Here is a 19,028-nt window from a genome sequence, read left to right on the forward strand (position 1 = left end):
AGTTCCAGACGATAAGAGCCTTGGGCTGAGATGAGGGATGCTTATGTGCTTCAGCTGAAGCATTTCTTTAGGCACTCAACAAGATTTAGTTCTGCAATTGAGGATTAAAAAGGTTGTTCCAAATGTATCAATTTGATGCGCAAGCTCCAAGTTTATATGTGTTCTAATGATCAAATAACTGCAGTTGGGCATTTTGGCAAGTAGTATTCACTTTTCAGTCATGTTTGTACACGTTTTCAACAATCTTGTACAATCGCAAAAACTTTCTTGAACATGTGACAGAATCCTTTTTACAGGAAAATAACAGAAAGTTTTCCTGGCCTTTTATTTTTTATCATCTCTGTCACAGATACATATAGATACAGATGTAGATATATTCTGCTTTCCTTGGATGACAGCAGAGACAACACACAGGATATGGCAATCTCCTTCTGCGAACCGCTGTTCTTTATTTTTTTGTTCATGGGTGGCGGCAGTGGGACCGGGACTCATGACTGGGGATAAGCCTTTGGCGAGTAAAAATTTAACATTGTAGTAAATAAATGTTACTATTTTTTTTTTATTTCTACCAAAACAAGCAATAAAATTTTATATGTGCGTTTGGATTAGCTGTTTTTAGAAGTGTTTTTGAAAAATTTTACTGTAACAGAGTTTTTATAGTATATTTTAATATATTTTTAGAAAATATTTTGAAATATTTAAGAGTAGAAGAGTTTTTAGAATATATTTTAGGATATTTTTTAACTATTAAAAAAAATTTAGACTACTTTTTAGAGTACCTTTTAAAGTATTTTTATTTGAAAAACTCAGCGAATCAGTAATGACCGTAGTGGTTAAGTTTAGCAATTAATAAAGAATCACATTCTTCAAATTTCTAATTACTATAGGCAATGGTCAGATATCACATTCATCATTTATTAGTTATTTACCTAAATTGTACTTCAATAATGTACTACTAAAGATACTTACCATAATGTGATTCCTTTAAGATTTTGTCTGCATTTTTTTAAGGAATTTTAAACCAGATAAATGCACGCAACTCATTACACACATTTACATCCATTATTGCTAATATTTACTTACTTCTTTTATTTATATTTAATTATTTCATAAGTTAATAGCTGAGATCCATCACAATGAATTAATAATCTTTTACTAAACAAATAACTTTTTTAATTCTAATGATGTAAATTTAATTGTAGCTTTTCTAATTCTTGGTCAAACATTTATCTTTCAAATTGAGTAACTGGACTCTTTATTAAGTTCATTATTGGTGATTTTGCTATATATACTAAACAATAAATTGATTACAAATGTGAATTTCTCATTGTGGTGACTTGTAAAAATTTTTTTTTACATAAGTGTTTTTAATAAAAGCGCTTTTAAATTACCATAGATTACTTAAGTTATGAAAAATTAATTATCAAATATTGTTAAAAGTAATTTTAGTGCTTAAAAAAAACTTTTTTTTAAAATGCATCACAAACTTAAACGTGCCTAAACTACACAGAGTAATTACCCTAAAAAAAAAAAAAACTACATTAGAATAATTCAAACCAAGCAAGACTTTCCACATTGTTTACAAAAAAATTAAAATAATTTAGCCCTCTTTTTCATTTAATCTTAAATAATTATTCATAGTAATTACCATCATCATCATCATCATCATCATCCTCCATTTAAAATACAGAGCATAAATCCAATGCCAACAAACCTAAGCCTCAGAAACTCGCATGCACCTGGGCTCTTCTCTCCTTTCTCTCTCCCCCTTCAAAATCTCTTTAGGGTTTCTTTTCTGGGTCTTTCTCTTCCCCAGTAAACCTTAATAAGTCTTCTTTTTTTTTCTTTAATAATTATTTTTCCTTGTATCTATTCTGAATAATATTTAGTATTTTATTGATTAAAAATGGCGATCTTTAAGGTCTTGGGAGCTGGGTTGACTCTGTTATTTCTGTTCGGGAGGGTAACGGCCTCGGATACTATTAGGGTTCCGTCAGCCTCATCCTTTTGTCCGTTAATCTCCATCAAAGATTCCATTTTGGGGTCCCAAGATCATGCTGATGCATGCCCTGTAGATGGGATCGAGCCTTTGCACATCACTGGAGTAATTGAGGTACTCTAGGTTTCTAGATATTATTTTTGGATGTCCCATATTCTATTTTCCTTATTTTTATGTTAGAATTTGTCTCTTTTTTTTTTTTTTTGGTTTCTGAGTTGGGATTTTTTTTGGATTATTTTCCCTGAACTTTCCTGATGTTTTCTGATACAATTTGATTGATGTAGATTAAAAAATTAATGTTGAAAAAAGTTTTTGACTAGTTTCTGGAGATGGTCTTTCAGTTTTATTATTCAGAAAATGAGAAATGTATTTTGGGAAATGATGAATCCAGATTTAATTAGAACTAATTGAATATTGGGAAATGTTGTTATTGGAACATTGAGTTTTGCATGGAAGTAAAAATTGACAGATGTTAAAGTTATGAACTTTGATGATAGTATAGGCACTTGGACAATGCCCTTAAGTTTCCATTGACTACCTTGAGGTGAAACTCAGTTTCTTGTCATGCATGGGACTTAAGTATATGCAGATGGCAGTCAAAATTTGTTTTTGTTAAGATGGTTTTTGGGATTTGGAGGAACTTCATGTAATTATTAGTTTATGGAGCTGTATTTAGGCATTTAGCTGAATTTTTTTTGGTGCATAAAGATACAGTATTAGGCTGTGATGAATGTGATTATATAGAAGTTGATACTATTGGTAGAGAGAATAAATATGCTTTGATGCGTAATTTGATTTGGCTTCAGAACGGAGTTCCTGGGAAATGAAAGAAGGTGCTTGTTGTTGAAAGTTGCATGTTTGAACTTCTCTTTGATGTGATTGATGGTTTTTAGATTGCATTAATTGACTTATCCCTGGTAATTGCATGATATAAATATTTCAATATTGCGCAAGCCTGGCATGTGAACAAGCTGAAACTATCAGAAAAGTCATCATGGATGCGTAAAGGTCTTATATAGAATATTTGTGAAAATGAGGAAGTTTATAGCATTAACTTCCCCTACTTTACTAGCGTCAAGTGGAATCCTACTTATAGAAATATAAGAATGTGGGGCCCCTCTTCATCGAAGGACTGATCTTGTGCGTGAGGTAATTGCAAGCGTTTTGATCGTGTTTAGAATATGGAATAAGTGAATAGGTACCAAGGATAGAAATAACTATTTTCAGGTTTTATGTGATAGGAACACAGTTATGTGCTTATGATCCAGTTAAATCATATCCTTTTCTTGCCTTTATCATTTTAGTAAACTTCTAACTAGTGACAGAAGGAAAGGAAGAATTGTTTCCCTATCTAATTTGATTGAGGAATTGATGCTTTGGGTACATTGAGCAAAGTGTTTGTAGGATTTTCAGTTTTTCTTAATAGATTATTACATTTGGCAGTTGTTGATAAACTAAACTAGTAATGATCTATACTGGATAAAAAATCGTTATTGTCTTGTGGCTTGTAATCATGCATGCTTCAGTGAGCTCATATCACAAAGTTTCACCGCCAAGACAATGATCAGACTAACTTCTTTAGTTGGTATTTTTGTATTTGTTTTCCTGTACAGTCAATCTTGCAGCAAATGGTGCTTGAGATTTCTGACTTTCTCAGGAGAACTGGGGATTAAGTTGTACAGTCTGGTATCCACTGGTCCTGCATGATCATATAATGATGTAAAATTGTATGTCCCTTCTAGGCAGCCTTTTTTGTAACTATTTGGTAATCAAGTGGAGTATTTAGAAAACGGTCAACATAAAAAACAATAAGCCATCCTGTCCATGGTAAGTGATAGCTTCATGTATGCAACACTGATTCTTTCCATGCAACATTTTCTAAGCAGCTAAGTTCCTGAGCCTTGCCAACCTATTATGGTTGCCAAATGTGGCAACTTCTGTTCTGAAGGAAATTGAAACTTCTAAGACTGATGCATAGCTGAGCATCTGTCACATTTCTGTTTCTGCTTCTCCTGCTCCTTCTGTATATTGTATTGATTTTATCTTATCTTTGTGCATTTTGAGATGTTAGGCATTGTGGAGGTAGTAAATAGAGGAGTGTCGAACAACACGCAACTGATTTAAAGGTGGAGTTAAAGTGGAAATTGATCAAATTCTTGGTCAATTATGATTGCTGAGATGTAGATAAGGCTCTTGAAAGTAGGAACATCTGCTGTCAATTTCCTGATGAAGCATTCTTCAGTACAGCTATTTGATTCCGCATTCTTTTTAAGTGACTTGGGTTTGTTTGTATTTCCAGAGCTATAAATGACAATTCCAGCATATACTAGACGAGAGTACTCCTGGTCAAAGGTTTTAGAAAAGCTAATAAACATAGAATCCTTCTTTCTAGGCATAAAAAATTGATGAGGTGCATTAAAAGATAATTGGTATTTAAATTCTTAGCTTTGCTAGGTTTCAACGCATGAAGTAAGCTGCCTCTTAAAGGCGGTGATGTGTTTGAACAGGATAACTTCTGAACCTGGATTGTCTTGAGTTCTAGTGCACCTTGGTTTCTTTGGCTGGATTTATAATAATTTGAAGCAAAATATATTGTCTGCACAGATGTGTTAGCAGGAAAGGTTCATTTGCATTTGCATTTTTCAATTTGACTGATTGTTGGTAATGATATTTGTAGAATGTACTCTATGCCTAACCACTGCTTAGTGCTTTTGCTCTTCTGTTTGTAATCGTTGAGACTTTTTATACTGATAACTATGGTGCTTTAAATAAAGAGTTGGATGATAGTGGACATGCTTTGAGTTGTTGTTTTTTTAATGTTCTTGGCTGAAATCTAATGAATTTTCATTGTCTGTTGTGAAGGGGGATGAGGCCTCATTGCAGAGGGCACTGAACATGATTCATGGTAATAAACATGATTATGTTATTCTGCTCTTCTATGCATCTTGGTGTCCTTTCTCTGGAACTTTTAGACCAACCTTTTCCATCCTAGCTTCCTTGTTTCCCTCGCTTCCTCATTTTGCAATTGAAGAATCAGCTGTCAAGCCGAGGTTTGAGCACTTTTGAGTTTTGTCTTCTGAATCCATGCTTTTTTATGTTGGAAATTGAGGGTTCATAATATGGTTGAATTTTTTGCAGCACTCTATCGAAGTATGGAGTACATGGGTTCCCAACGATTTTCCTTTTGAATTCTACTCTGCGTGTTCGGTATCATGGTTCTCGAACACGTGATTCTCTCATCACTTTTTATGAAGATGTGACTGGTAAGGCTTTAAATATTGTGCTATTTGATTAGATGAAATACTTTGGCGGGGTACTTTCTTGAATTGTACATTTTTACTGAATGTTTTAAAAGGTGGAGGTGGTGTGGGAGATGTTTTATCTCTAAGGTGGCTTAAATTCCTGGATGTGAGGAGCAGCGATGGATGCTTAGTAATTGAAAGATACTGGAACTTGTACATATCTCAAAAACTATTAGCTAATTTGACAACATAGTTAACAAGTGGAAAAGGAAATTTTGTAAAGGCAATATTTATGAGACTTCAGACATGGGAAATAGTTGCATTCTATATTATGGAATTGTGTTCTAATTTAAACCTACGATAAAAGTGCCCTAAAATTCCTTCTTTGAGAAAGAGAGTCAATCTGTATGTATGTTACTATTCCCACATCCAACTTCAAGTGGCTTAGTAGTTACTAAAAGTAAATGGTTTGACTGCTAATGTTGAAACTAGTGGATTTGCATGAAGAGATTTGGTCTCTCCACTTACTTTCTAACTGCCCTAGTGCTGTTAGCGCCACTGCCTTCTTCCACCATTTCCGGTGATTGTGGTTGTTTTTTTTCCTTCAATTGGGAGCTTCAAAACTTGCCAATACCTGGACTGATCATTACGTGTTCGTGTCTTTCAAAGCTTTAAACCTGTTGGTGTGAAGGTTAGTGGTGTTGCTCTTGAGAATATCTGGTATATCCACTTGAGGATGTCTAAGCAAATTTTTGCTTTCCACACAGGCCGCCCCTATTCTACCCTTTCCCCATCTCAAGAAGAGTTGAAGTAAAATGAAACTGAAAAGGAAAAGCTATAAAAAGTACAAGATGGGGCTAACAGTATAGAGCACTTGCTCTAGGTCTAGGTAGACCTGTATTGGGCAGAGGGGCGGCTTGAGCCCTAAGTCTCATGGTTATAGTAGATGGTGAATGGGTGAGTTTATGACTTCCTTGAATGATTTTAGGAATAAATTAGCTTAACATGTAGCTACTTTTCTGGTACAGGCATCAAGACAGCATCATTGAGCGGATTATCTCTGGAGAAGATTGAATGCTCATCAGATCATCAAAAACACAACAGCAGTGATCCGGAAAGTTGCCCATTCCCATGGGCAAGATCTCCGGAGAATTTGCTTCGGCAGGAGACTTATTTGGCCTTGGCCACTGCATTTGTGCTTATGAGGCTGCTCTATGTCTTTTTCCCAGCCCTGCATAGATCCGGCCAGTTAGCCTGGAGAAGGTATATTTCAAACACGAGGTTAAGGAATCTGTGGGAGCATCCGCTGGTGTGCCTCAACCGAGCAAAACAGTTGTTAAATTCCTTAAAGGAGCCATGCAAGAAAAGCAATTTGCAGGAAGGAGCTATGAATGCCAAGGCCTGGGCTTCCAAGTCTTTGGCTTCTGTTTCATTTGGAGATAGTAGCACTAGCAGGGTTGTACCAGTGAGTTGAATTGACGGAATATTAGTTTGATAGCAGGTGTTAAAGAGTATATAAGGACGGGTTTGCTGGAGTTCGCAAGAGTACTTCTCTTTTAGAATCATTTTAGCTGACTTTGTTGAGTTTCCGCCATGGGGCTTTGTATTGTCTAATAGGAAGGAAAGAAAAGGTTTCATATTTGACCAAGGAAGCGACCTGCTTCATTTCAGTGTATTGTAGATTAGAATTTCTTTTCACCAACTAAGGACATAATAAGACAAGCGTTAAATGTATGTATAGCTTCAAATGATCAGCCTCTTCTTTTGAACTTAACAAACCTCTCTTCTTCATCAAAGTAGTAGTTCCCCATTCTTCACATCCTCTGTCGTCGTTCTGAACTTCTGTTTTGTCTGAGGTAGTTCCATTTTTTCTTATAGCCTGTTTTTCTTTGTCGCTGAAAAGATGAGAAGGGTTATCAGCCTTCGGAAGAAGTCGATGATGCAACTCTGAATGATTCCCATAAGCAGACTAATCTTAGTAATAACTAAAAAGTGTGGTATAATTGAAAGTCTTATCTGCCACCGCCACCATTTGCGAGTTGCAAGTGGGATGCATGCATGGTTGGGGGAGACAAGAGGCAGAGGGAAGATCATTGTTGGGACCGAACACTAAAAGCAGCTTATTGATATATTATGGAGACTGGACCAACACTGCTGCTGCTGCTAAGGGTGGACCTATCTTCTTGTTCAAGCGATCCTTTACGGGAATCTTGGGTGGGGCGGCATGGTGGCGCTGCTGCTTCTTGATAGCAATGTCCTGGCCTGGGAGTGGCGGATTTGCTTGCTTTCTTTAAGAAAATGAAATAATCATCGAAACGATGTAAGAAAGTACACTGCTGCTGAAGTTGTTTCATACAGATGGGCATTGGGTAGTCAGAGATTAACAAGGTGCGTTCAAGGAAAAATTCTATGGTCCATTGAGAACCATTCTCTCAATTTCCATCCCTTAGTGTTGGTGGTAAGTCAAATTTTAAATAATTAAAAGTGTTACAATCTAAGGTCCAAACACTTATTTCATCATCAAATCAGACTGTATAATCTATTTTTGTTGCCTAATTCTTTTACTCAGGTTTTGTCTCAACTAAAACACTGCACTAAATCGATCCAATTTGGCTGATATTTCCTCGTATGGTCCACCTTTTTGTTGGAATAGACAAGAGATAATTGGAGCAAATATAGGACATAAACACTTTTTTTTTTTTTTTTTTTTTTTACATACATCACATTGTAAGAGATGTTACATTAATTATTTTAAATAATCTCCTACCCAAACACACTCCGTGTTTCCATTCTTCTCTTTTTTGCTTTTTCCTTTTTGCCCCTTACGTTTTTGTTGGAAATGATTTTTTTTTTTTAAGTGTAAGTGAGAGTTATCGAACTTGGAACCTATCACTTACATTCTCTCCTCCGTACCACCTAATCCATTTCTCTACCTTGTTGACATTGACTTTGAATTTTGTAATTATAGTAAATCTTTTCTTTAACTTTTTTTTTCAAAAAAATTAAAAATTGAAGGTAGCTTTCTTTGCCGTTTATTAAGCTTAGCGTGCATGATACATCATACATACAAATAAGCTAAGGTAATGTGATTATTCATTGATGTGTGTTGTTAGTGAGCACACAAAATTTACTAGAGAAAATAAATATATGCATGATTGATCAACATACAGTTTTGGTATAGATCGTCAATGCTCACACAAAATTATTTAACTTTAGCTACTTTATCTTCAAAACTATCTGTTCAACGCAACTGAGTTTGTTAACTCAAATAAAAAAAACATCTTCAGTTTTTAAAATTATTTATCACTTTTAACTCTCATAAACTATAAAAAATAATAATGTTCCGTTTATTTTTTTTAAAGTTATTATTTATGCACTTTATAGTAAAATCAACTTAGCATGTTGAAAGATTTTAGATGAAAGTACCTGCCTCTCTTGTATAATTAATATATCAAAAATTTAGATTCCTTTTTTTGAACAAAAAAAAAAGTCAAAATGTCTGTTCTTTCTTCCCCTTTTTCCATTAATACGGCAAAAAACAGAGAGAGATCAAAATGAATTTGTGCACCATCTTATGGCGTGGCTAAAGATTTCTCAACCCTGGAAAATTGCTACAGCCACAATCGGAATGAGCCTTGATCTTTGTTTAGGTTTATAGGAAAGGATCCAAAAGAAAAAACCTCTTCTCCAAACTCCAAAGTAAGAGCTGGAGAAGGAACAAGAACAGCCGCCGCTGCTACGTGACCTCGATGACTAAAATGGAAGGCTCGACACGACAGTGAAGGGTTCAAATGGACATATCAGCAAAATAATTTAAGGGAAGCTTTTACTAGTTTTGTTTGGATTGTAAGTTATTTGGGATATTTTTACTGTAGTATTTTTTGTGACGTGATATATGTGAGATAAAAAGGTAATTGGGAAGATAAAAAGGTGTATTGAAAATTGTAATGATGATGTAAGCAAATAAAATTGGAGAAATAATGCTCTATTCCATTAGTATTCTGTGTTCCCCACCAATCAATCATGAAATCCCAAATTCAACCTCATCTCGGGCTCCTTGTGTACACCCGTTATCCATATACACGTGAATTCATCGTCCCATGTTTTTTGGGTATTTTTTAAAAATTAATTTTTTAAATATAATAAAATTTTTAAAAAACATTTTAAAAGATAATTTAAAAATTAATTTAAATTTTTTTAAAATTTTGAAGAATATCTCAAAATATATTCTGAAATCTTTTTTACTTTTAAAAATTTTAAAATACTTTTTAAAAATATTTTAAAATATATTCTAAAAACTCTGCTACAATAAAATTTATTTTTATATATGTTTTTTATTTCATATTCGAACATTTTCTTTACTTATTTATTTGTGACTAAATTGTAAAAAAAAAAAAAAACATATAGAGCAAGCGGAAAAAATGAACCTGATCTAACAAAGGATATGACAGCGGTCTGTAATTGTAGTCAATTCCGGTCCCCATGTGACCGACATGTGACAGCCCCTCCACTCCAACCAGCAGTAAAACATCATCGTCCTCCGCAAACTAAATCCAACGGCCAGTTTTCTCCTTAGATTCCAACACCTGTGGTCCAGATTCCACCATAGAAGCTTCGGAGGTTCACACACCGCAATACAAAGAGTTTTAACCGTCCATCGTACCCACTAATCCCCCACCAACACCTGCAACAACAACAAAAGATAGCTATCATTTCCAATGGGCCCACCTGCCCCGCGCCTCAAAAACTGTAAACAAATCTTTTGTTTTTTTGCCCCTTTTCTTCTGTCTTTGATTTTTTGGGTCCTAAAAGGGAAGGGGATATAATCAATAATCATTGTTGTTGTTTGTCATAACTCATCAGGAGGAAGATTGCCGAGAGGAGGGACTGAAGGGAGAGTGATGGAGAAGGAAAGGGAGAAGCAAGTTTACTTGGCTAGGCTTGCTGAGCAAGCAGAAAGATATGATGGTATTAATTCTTTCTTTGAAATTTTTTTTTGCCTACTACCTTTTTTTTCAATTTCTTTTTGTGTAAATCTTTTCTTTTGGGAAGTAGAGATTGAAGATAGAAGGTGGGTTTTGGTTAGATTGTGGTGTTGTATGGCAAAATCCCGAGCTTTATGGATTTTGGTGCTGAAATTTTAGTACTGTTTGGATGAAGGAATTCATCAGAATTTATAGATGATATGGACTTTTAGTTCAGCTTTTTGTTACCAACATGCATTTTTTTTGGGAGGGGGGGGGGGGGGGGGGTCGGGGTGTTGGGAGTGGGGATTGGAATGCTGAATTTGTACTTTTAATTGGAAAAAAATTGAATGTTTTACATATATGAATTTGGAGGACTAAAGGAAGTGCTAAACTTGTTGAACAAAAAAAGAAAAACTTTGTTGGCAAAACACATTTTTTACGTTGATTTCCAGTATATTTTTCCATGCTGTGGCTAGCGAAAATAATCTTGAAGAGAAGTTTGTAATAAAATGCTGTGAATTCTTGTACAAACTCTTATGATGTGTTGATTTTTTTGGTAGCTTGTGAAGCGACAAGATATCCAAGTTAGAAAGATGAGGATTTGATTATTGATTGAGTGCTTAAACGGACTTAATTTTGTTGTTGCTTATTAGAGTTTTTTTGTTGATCACACAATGCTTTGGCATTTATCTGTTTGTACTCAATTTTAGTTGGAAAGTTCTAATATTGAATTTTGAAAGAGCAAGATGTGTTTCCATTGAGGTGGTTGTGTAGCCAGGACTACAAGTAAGACTAAACTCCACATTTGAAATTGGCTTACATTTACATGGCGATCCTTTTGTGGTTACTACTACAAGATATAATCAAGAGAAGTATGTAAATGGACATGTTTCTTTGACTTATTTGAATTTATTATAGTCGATATTAGACTTTGCAGTAGAAAGTTTCATGGTTGCTTGCGGGATTCTTTACATACCTGTGGTTCCCAATTGGTCTTCATCTAGTTGGCCCTCAATAGGGTTCTAGCTCAAAGGGGCTGGATGTTATCTAATTGCTTGAATCTGACTCCCACAACCCAAAGGCTATTGGTCCTGTTTTTTTTTTGTTACTCTGATGGCTTGCAAATTAAAAGGGCAGTTCTAGTCCATAGCAAGCACATCTTGACAATATGGTTACCAGTCTCTCTTTATAACTGCTGCTTAAAGCATTTTTCTTTTATTTGGACCCAAATTGGGGCAGAATAGGAGCTTCATGACGTCATAAAGTTCTCCATGGCAAATGAATTCTGAACTTGAACAAGTTTTGGTTTTGCCAGGTTCTTGCTAGGTTTGTGAGATCATGGTAAACTTGACAATTGTTGTTGGTCTGCGTGAGGGAAATGATGTTGATATTGAACCTACTACATCCAATTCGCCATTTGATCCTTGGAGAAAATATAACTTAGGTTTCCTCATCATCTTTGATATGGCCTAACTAATGAAGAATAGAACTAACTAAATCATACTTGAAACTCAAAGGTTTTGAAGTTAAGAAATTCATTACTTGGTTTCTACTTCACTTGGGCAATCCTATTGATCTTTGTTCATGTTCCAAACAAAAAAAGGTAAAGTAAGAGAGCAGGTAATAAAGAGAACAAATACGCAGCAGGTCTGTGCTAAAACATGAAGACAGTCTCTAAATTTTCCTTCTCCTTGTACTGTTATGCTTTGCTTCTTGTTTTTCAGTTTTTGACTGCCTTGTCAAGGCATGTTCCAGGATAAGCCTAGCAGTAAAATTGCTGGACAATTGTATCTTTTCAGCTGTATGAGTGGCTTGTATCTTAATATGCCTTTTATATTGTTCTTTATCATATTTCTCTATGAGCCACACCATTACCCTGTCAAGTGACAAGAATTTCAATTCTCACAGTTCTTATATGGTTTCTTTCCCCCTTTTGTTTAGAATTTGTTCTCATTATTCTCTTATTGTTCCAGAGATGGTTGAAGCAATGAAGAAAGTTGCTAAACTGGATGTCGAGCTGACAGTTGAGGAAAGGAACTTGGTATCGGTGGGGTATAAGAATGTTATTGGTGCAAGACGGGCATCCTGGAGGATATTATCTTCCATTGAACAGAAAGAGGAGGGCAAGGGACATGACCAGAATGTGAAAAGGATAAAGGGTTACAGACAGGGGGTAGAAGATGAGCTTATGAAGATATGCAATGATATATTGGCAGTAATAGATGAACATCTTCTTCCATCTTCCTCTACAGGAGAATCAACTGTCTTCTACTATAAGATGTGAGTTGTTACTTTTTCTGAAGTCTCATTCCTTTCAATCTCCTCTTGCCTTCACATAATTCCCCCTCCAACAATGCAGAAGAACACACATCTTATATACCGAACCTTTATATCTTTTTGTTTGGGCTTGCCCTGGTGGTGGGATTTAGTGGGCTGGACAGAAAAATACTAAAATTCAGCCTTCTTTTGTATGCATTTGCGGTATGTTTTGGAGGGGTTCAAGTGTGTTAATCTGGTTTCATTATTCTCAAAGGTTCAATCTCATTGTCAGGAGCAATTAATTACAGTATGCTGTCTAAGGTCATTGTGATTTCTTTAATTTGACTATGTCCTTTACAAATTTCAACCTTGTGCTAGATTTCTTACTTAATTTTGTTGTTTAGGATAGAAGTTGTTTACTCTAGGAGTAGTGGTTCCCTCACTTTTCCAAAAGTCATCTTAGTTTGAGAGGTGTCTGTTATCATCTAGGTGATGCTTTGGTTTTTAGAATTTGTCATTATTTCCCTCCTGTTTACTATATCCTCTAAAAATGCTTTAGGTTTGTGTACAAACTTGTAACCAAGTATTATGATTTTTTTTATTGGCTATCTTCTGTTTACCTTCTTATATGACTTTCTTCTCCAGGAAGGGAGATTATTACCGTTACTTGGCTGAGTTCAAAGCGGGGGAAAATCGTAAGGAGGCAGCGGATCAGTCCCTCAAAGCCTATGAGGTTTTCTGAAATTAAATCTCTTTTCTAGAGTAGAAGTTTTACCTTATGAAATCTCTTTGTGTTCATACTTGGCACGAGTCTCCCATATTTTCTGTGTCATATATTTTCCAGATATATATGGTTTTAAACCTTTTCCATGTAACAGGCTGCCACTGCTTCTGCAAACTCAGATCTTCCACCTACTCATCCAATTAGACTTGGCCTAGCACTGAATTTCTCTGTATTTTACTATGAGATCTTGAACTCCCCTGAGAGGTTTGACAACTCTCTTATCTCTACTTGTCTTTGTGTCTGTGCATGCACACGTGCATGCTTGTTTATGCATGCATACATGTGCATGTTTGTGTGCATATGTTTATCCGGAAAAAGAACAAAGCATGCTGAAAGCAATCATATTTTACATGAATAGAAGTTCTCACTTGAAGGATTTGGTTCACCAAGTTTAGCTGAATCTGAGAATTGAATGTTCTACTTTTCATGCACAGCTTCCCTTTTGAAAGTGGTCTTTTCAGATTGGATCAATTATTTTACGTTAAACTTGATGTGCAACATGTCCAATAGATATTTGCTTGGGTCAACCACCAAAAAAGGAAATTGAACAGATGTACTGAAGAAATGAAGTAAATGTAATTGGAATGAGGCTAGAGTTTTTTGGAAATGGATGATAATTATTATTCCTAAAGAAGGTTGCGATCTTGACCATCAAAGAGTACCTAAAGAAACTTCTTTATTACTCATTAAATTTCACAACATTTTAGGTTGTGCATGAACCGTTGGCCCAGCAACACTTGCAGTTGTTGATTTAGTTATCTCATATCACTACATGTAAAGCTTTAGCTGGTATATGCAGTAAATAACTTGCATCTCTTTTTGGTTTTCCAAAATTCATGCTTAATGCAATTGATCATTGGACATGCAAATAAGCAAATACACAATTACAGTGCAGAATGTCGTTGTCTCATAGCGATTTGTCATGATTCAGTTTTAAGTTTTCAGCTTCACAAGTTATTTTCGTCTATAGCTTAGTGTTACTTTTTGGGAGATGCACTAGCTAAGTCGCCCTCATTAGTCTGGCAGTTATATCTTCTTGGTTGTTTGTAAGATTGTAAAGCATGATCTATCTTCCACCAGGGCTTGCCACCTTGCAAAACAAGCATTTGATGAAGCTATTGCAGAACTGGATAGCCTCAATGAAGAGTCCTATAAAGACAGCACCCTAATCATGCAGCTTCTTAGGGATAATCTAACATTATGGACCTCAGATCTTCCAGAAGAGGGAGGTAAGTTGAGGAGGGGATGGAATCCTATTTTCACTTAATCAATCTGTTTCCTCTGTGTTTTTGTTTGTTTGTTACTTTGCTTAAAGAAATGGGAAAAATACTTACACTGAGAAGGTGTTGGAAGTGGCTTTCTGCTCCATTTAATTTATTAGAACAACATAGAGGGAAGGAGAACAGTGGCGGAGGATCTTTTGTTTTAGCTGCACTCCTTTATACTTGATGAACCTATAATCTTTCCATCAGCCCAGCTATTTGAAGTAATACATGTAAGTTGGGTTAGATATTACCATAACAACACACTATGGCTGCTGCTCATAATGATAGGAGTTGGTTTTAAGTTGCTTGAGTAATGTTGGACTAGGCTTGGAATAGTAAAATTGGAAATTTGCTCATGGTTCAATGGCGCACCAGCCCTTACAACTTTTACAAGAAGAAAACTGCAGGTGAAAGGTGGTTGGGAAAATTAAGAAGTGTGTCTGTGCTCAGATATATATAGCAATAAGATTGTGTGTACTTTTTACCCGAGAGAAAGAGAGAGAGAGAGAGTATAAACAGTCAAACATAGTACTGCCCAATAATTTGTAATAATTGCCATCTCAATGAATTGAATTCCTGATGTTGGAGACCTGAAGTATATCCTAACTTGTGCTTTTATTTGGCAGGCGAGCATTCCAAAGGTGATGAGCCCCACGGTGAGGTAAGATGCTCTAGGAAGTGATTAATTCGACCCTGATTTGGAAAGAATTCAATGCAATACGTAATGTTGTGATATGAATTTCTAAACTGTCACATCTAATGGGCACGATAATCTGTGGTATATGCACAATTGGCTCGTCGAAGTAGAATCATTTCACCAACCGAAGTGTGGTTGAAGCCAAAATGTCAGCTTTAGCGTAGGCTGTTATCCTTTTGCATTTGCCATGTACTTTATGCGTTTTCTCTAACCATCAATTTCTCTAATTTTCCAGAGCTAGTTGATATAGACGAATGATTCTTTGAGGAAGTGAACCTCCTGCCCCCGAGAGCTGCTATCATGCGAAAGGTCTTATGGATGAAAGATACCTAGGTTAATGACGATTGGCTTGTACGTTGTCCATTTCCAAACCATTGTTGTTGCTTCTTGATGTAGAGATCATTGTGGTTGTGATGTGATTTTTCTATTATCCTCACAGTTTTAGTCCCTATTTCTCTTGTGCTTCTGAAGCATATACTTCTAGGGAAGCAATGAATTTCGTGTGATTTTGCACTCTCTTCCGGTATAAAACCTGTCTTAGCACTGCCTTTCCTAGGCCATTTTGGACTGGGTGGTGGCGTTTGGCCTTCCGTAGAAGGCGAAATGTCTTGGCACTCCCTTCCTTGCTTAGATTTTATCTTTATCTTCAGGTCACAGTAGTTTATTTTTGTGTGTAAATATTTTTGCTTGGATAATTTAGGATGTGTTGTGGTATCTTTGAAATGGTAGTAGTTGATTAGAAGTCACTAACAAAAATAAAGGAAGAAATGTCCTGCATGAATATGATTCATCTTCCCCGTCTCCCTTCCACTCCACAAGTGGAATTCGTAAGATCTGCAGTAGCTTGACTAAAGAGACAACCATGAATGGGATATTGCTGAAAGAGCTATCCTATCAACCATAGCTGCCAGTTATTTATTCTGGGAAACAAAATGTAGGTAGGAAGTCAATGGATTAGAGCATTTTGCTTGACGTTTCTAGCCTCAAAAAATAAATTTGAACGTCAAATTTGCTTCTTTTACGTTGAAGAGGAAAGAATACAATGCACAAACTGCGTTGGTTGTTTCAGCCTAGGAGAAATTTTTTCAAGTGCTTGCCCAACTGCTTAGATTTTTCAAAAGCACATGCATGCCCTGTTCCTTCCAGGATTATCAGCTCAGCATTCTCTCCCAAGTGTCTGCACAAATCATGATCATATAATTTGTCATTGCAAAATTGAGCCATTCTTTCACTCCTTAAAAACTCATCAATATTCCTAAATGCACTGCCCAAAAAAAAAAAAAAAAACAAATGAATTGCAACAAGCAAGAGGGAAAGGAGATCATACCTTTTCAATCTGCGAGCCAGTTCTACTGGAAAAACCTGATCTTTATCTCCCCATAGGATCAAAGTTGGCTGCAACAAAATACCGAGTAGCACTACTGTATTCACTAACAGCATGCCATAACTCTTCTAACTCATGCAGTCTTTTGATTTATGTATGCTATCATGATAGATGAACTAGCAAAATCCCTTTTAATACAAGTAACTTGAATTTCGAATCGCACGTGCAATTACAACTATTACGCTGCGCTGTGCTGTGGAGAAAAGATCAATCCAAACAGTTAGTAAGTAATTATATGTACCTGAGGGATCTTTGGAAGGTCTGCAAGTCTCTTATCTAAGGGGATAGCGCGGAGCAAATCCCTCTTCTCCTCCACAAAGTCTAAGCACATCTCCTGCCCCATCACAACGCCACCAACAAATGTTTTTGTTAAATCAATAATGCATCTTAGAGAATTCTGATGCTAAAAGGACAAATTATATATAGTATTTCGTCAGTGCTTTCACCACGTGTTTTATTATAATTCTTGTAGGGCTTAATTTTCCTAGCTGAAAAGAGACAAGAAAGCAGCACCACCCACTCACATACAACTCACAGCAGAAAGACAATTGCATTATTGAGACATGACCATATGGTCCTGAGGAGACATCCAGACACATTAGAAATAGAATAGTAGAAGAGAAATGGGATCACTTTTTTATCTCCCCATAGAAGAGAAGAACAAAAATTTAGAAAGGCCCTTGTAGTGCTTGAACCATCCTATCCTATCCTATCCTATCCTATATGTGGAAGTTGGAGCAATCTCTTACGACTAGATAGATAAAACAATGAAGACAGACAAATGTAAATATAATAATAATAACAACAACAAATTAGTGGTTGGATTATACTACTATATAGATATTATTGCCAAACTAAAAATCTATCCAAGAGATAAATATAAATGATTTTTTCTTTTCCTTTCTTTTTGGTACGGCAAGCATGACAAAAATGTAAAATTACTGACTTGAAGGAAGTCGTTAATCAAGCAGGAAGGCAGTGGTTTAGGTGGCTTAACAAAAGTATAACGCAGCAATTTCCTGAAAGCCTCCGGCGTCTGCGGCAACAGAATGGAGGCGGCGTCGTCCACGTTATTCACCGGAAACATCCCATCTCTAATATCCTTCTCCTCCAAACACACCGGGGAGCATATTATCACCACCTTCTCCACACAATCTTCAAACTGCAGCGCCATACTGTACGCCACGAACCCACCGTAACTCATCCCCACCAGCCTCATTTTCTCCACCGACTTAGCCTCCATCACTCGCTTCAGACACTGAGCCTGGAACGCCTCGGACCGGTCCGGCCGGGTCGTGTGTGACTTCCCGAAAAACACCAGGTCCGGCACGTAGACGTTGAAATGGGGCGTCAGGATTCTGACGGCCTCGAACCATTGCCAGACGGCGTCGGCTCCGAAGCCGTGGATGAGGACTACGTTGGGTTTGGTGGGCTTGGGGGATTTTGGGACCCAGCAGTGGATGGTGGTGCCGTCACCGAGGTCGGTGATGGTTGATCGGAGACCCGAGCAGCTGAAGGCGGATCTAAAGCACCCCCCAGCTGATGCTGTCAAGTTCAAGCACTTGGGCATCACTAACTTAACTGCTAACCTTTCTTGAAAATTTTCACACGCACATGGACATGTTAGTGTCTGTGTGTGTTCGAGTGTTTTTAAGGGGTATCAAGCAAAGATGTTCATTCGAAGTGGTTAACGACAAGATAACAGAGGAAGAGATGTTTGAACTTTGAAGCTGGTTTTATAGGATGTTCTTTAACTTTTTGTCTGGCAATAGATTTCTGGTGCGCAAGGAATAAGGATTGTGTCACTGTGTGGTGAAGTTGGGGACAAAGGTCCAAAGTAAAAGCTGAAGGAAGGCATAGAGTTTTCAACAAGACTTTTTTTGCAATTTTTCCACAAGACTGGGGACAGATGCCCCATTTAATTTAATTGCCATACAGAACCAACCAAAATAATACTACTGTTGATCTTTATTGTATGGGATAATTGTAGAAACCTCCTATGAGGTTTCTGATATTAACACTCACCTCCCTTATGAGGAAATTAGCGCCTATTGGAGAAACCTAATGAACGAATTTTGCAAAAGAAACCTATTTCTTGTCAACAAATTAAGTAACTAATTAAACTATTTGTGAGTTCTACTATGTTGTAAAACAAAAATATAACTTTTTGAGATTGTTTTCACTCCTAGAAATCTTCAATATTGCCTTTCGATTGCAGCTGCAATATTTGTTCTTAATTGTGAAAGATGTTGAGGAGTTCCATGATCCTCTCCTATGGCTTGAAGAAGCCATTCTCTTTGTTGCAACACTTCATTTCAAGCTGTGAAACTAAAGTCAATGAGAGTAGCTATGTTACCTCTACAAACAGTCACACATATTGCTAATAGAGAATTTTATGTATCAAGTTTATCCTTTATCAACTGTTGCAATA

General features: G+C 36.4%; 3 protein-coding genes across 4 annotated transcripts; 2 read left to right on the top strand and 1 right to left on the bottom strand.

Annotated features, from left to right (window-relative positions):
- The first annotated feature begins 1,693 nt into the window (after positions 1 to 1,693).
- On the top strand, positions 1,694 to 7,019 carry LOC113712408 (5'-adenylylsulfate reductase-like 4). Its single transcript, XM_027235823.2, has 4 exons — positions 1,694 to 2,113; positions 4,862 to 5,049; positions 5,138 to 5,262; positions 6,270 to 7,019. The coding sequence occupies exons 1-4, from the start codon at positions 1,907 to 1,909 to the stop codon at positions 6,713 to 6,715; spliced, it is 966 nt and encodes a 321-aa protein (XP_027091624.1). The 5' UTR covers positions 1,694 to 1,906; the 3' UTR covers positions 6,716 to 7,019.
- A 2,686-nt stretch (positions 7,020 to 9,705) lies between these two features.
- On the top strand, positions 9,706 to 15,773 carry LOC113712410 (14-3-3 protein 7). Of its 2 annotated transcripts, XM_027235826.2 has the most exons (8): positions 9,706 to 9,990; positions 10,105 to 10,209; positions 12,182 to 12,488; positions 13,113 to 13,200; positions 13,346 to 13,455; positions 14,332 to 14,480; positions 15,143 to 15,177; positions 15,449 to 15,773. In XM_027235826.2, the coding sequence occupies exons 2-8, from the start codon at positions 10,143 to 10,145 to the stop codon at positions 15,452 to 15,454; spliced, it is 762 nt and encodes a 253-aa protein (XP_027091627.1). In that variant the 5' UTR covers positions 9,706 to 9,990; positions 10,105 to 10,142; the 3' UTR covers positions 15,455 to 15,773. The 2 variants fall into 2 exon arrangements, with proteins under 2 accessions (XP_027091627.1, XP_027091626.1); XM_027235825.2 differs by lacking the exon at positions 9,706 to 9,990 and having other exon boundaries at positions 10,005 to 10,209.
- Positions 15,774 to 15,969: 196 nt separating this feature from the next.
- On the bottom strand, positions 15,970 to 18,481 carry LOC113712409 (uncharacterized). The gene is made up of 4 exons (XM_027235824.2): positions 17,544 to 18,481; positions 16,839 to 16,931; positions 16,541 to 16,608; positions 15,970 to 16,390 (listed from the first exon to the last, which is right to left on the bottom strand). Exons 1-4 carry the CDS (start codon positions 18,165 to 18,167, stop codon positions 16,279 to 16,281), a joined length of 897 nt encoding a protein of 298 aa, XP_027091625.1. The 5' UTR covers positions 18,168 to 18,481; the 3' UTR covers positions 15,970 to 16,278.
- Positions 18,482 to 19,028: the final 547 nt, after the last annotated feature.

Source organism: Coffea arabica, chromosome 10e, assembly GCF_036785885.1.
Source record: "Coffea arabica cultivar ET-39 chromosome 10e, Coffea Arabica ET-39 HiFi, whole genome shotgun sequence".
Taxonomy (NCBI): Eukaryota; Viridiplantae; Streptophyta; class Magnoliopsida; order Gentianales; family Rubiaceae; genus Coffea; species Coffea arabica.

Excerpts from the sequence above, each read along its gene's own strand:
- LOC113712408 (XM_027235823.2), top strand. The coding sequence starts at position 1,907 with ATGGCGATCTTTAAGGTCTTGGGAGCTGGGTTGACTCTGTTATTTCTG. Across the intron at positions 2,114-4,861 it reads ACATCACTGGAGTAATTGAG|GGGGATGAGGCCTCATTGCA; the intron begins GTACTCTAGGTT and ends TCTGTTGTGAAG. Across the intron at positions 5,050-5,137 it reads GAATCAGCTGTCAAGCCGAG|CACTCTATCGAAGTATGGAG; the intron begins GTTTGAGCACTT and ends AATTTTTTGCAG.
- LOC113712410 (XM_027235826.2), top strand. The coding sequence starts at position 10,143 with ATGGAGAAGGAAAGGGAGAAGCAAGTTTACTTGGCTAGGCTTGCTGAG. Across the intron at positions 13,201-13,345 it reads AGTCCCTCAAAGCCTATGAG|GCTGCCACTGCTTCTGCAAA; the intron begins GTTTTCTGAAAT and ends TCCATGTAACAG. Across the intron at positions 13,456-14,331 it reads ATCTTGAACTCCCCTGAGAG|GGCTTGCCACCTTGCAAAAC; the intron begins GTTTGACAACTC and ends ATCTTCCACCAG.
- LOC113712409 (XM_027235824.2), bottom strand. The coding sequence starts at position 18,167 with ATGCCCAAGTGCTTGAACTTGACAGCATCAGCTGGGGGGTGCTTTAGA. Across the intron at positions 16,932-17,543 it reads TGATTAACGACTTCCTTCAA|GAGATGTGCTTAGACTTTGT; the intron begins GTCAGTAATTTT and ends GTGATGGGGCAG. Across the intron at positions 16,391-16,540 it reads CTGGCTCGCAGATTGAAAAG|ACACTTGGGAGAGAATGCTG; the intron begins GTATGATCTCCT and ends TGATTTGTGCAG.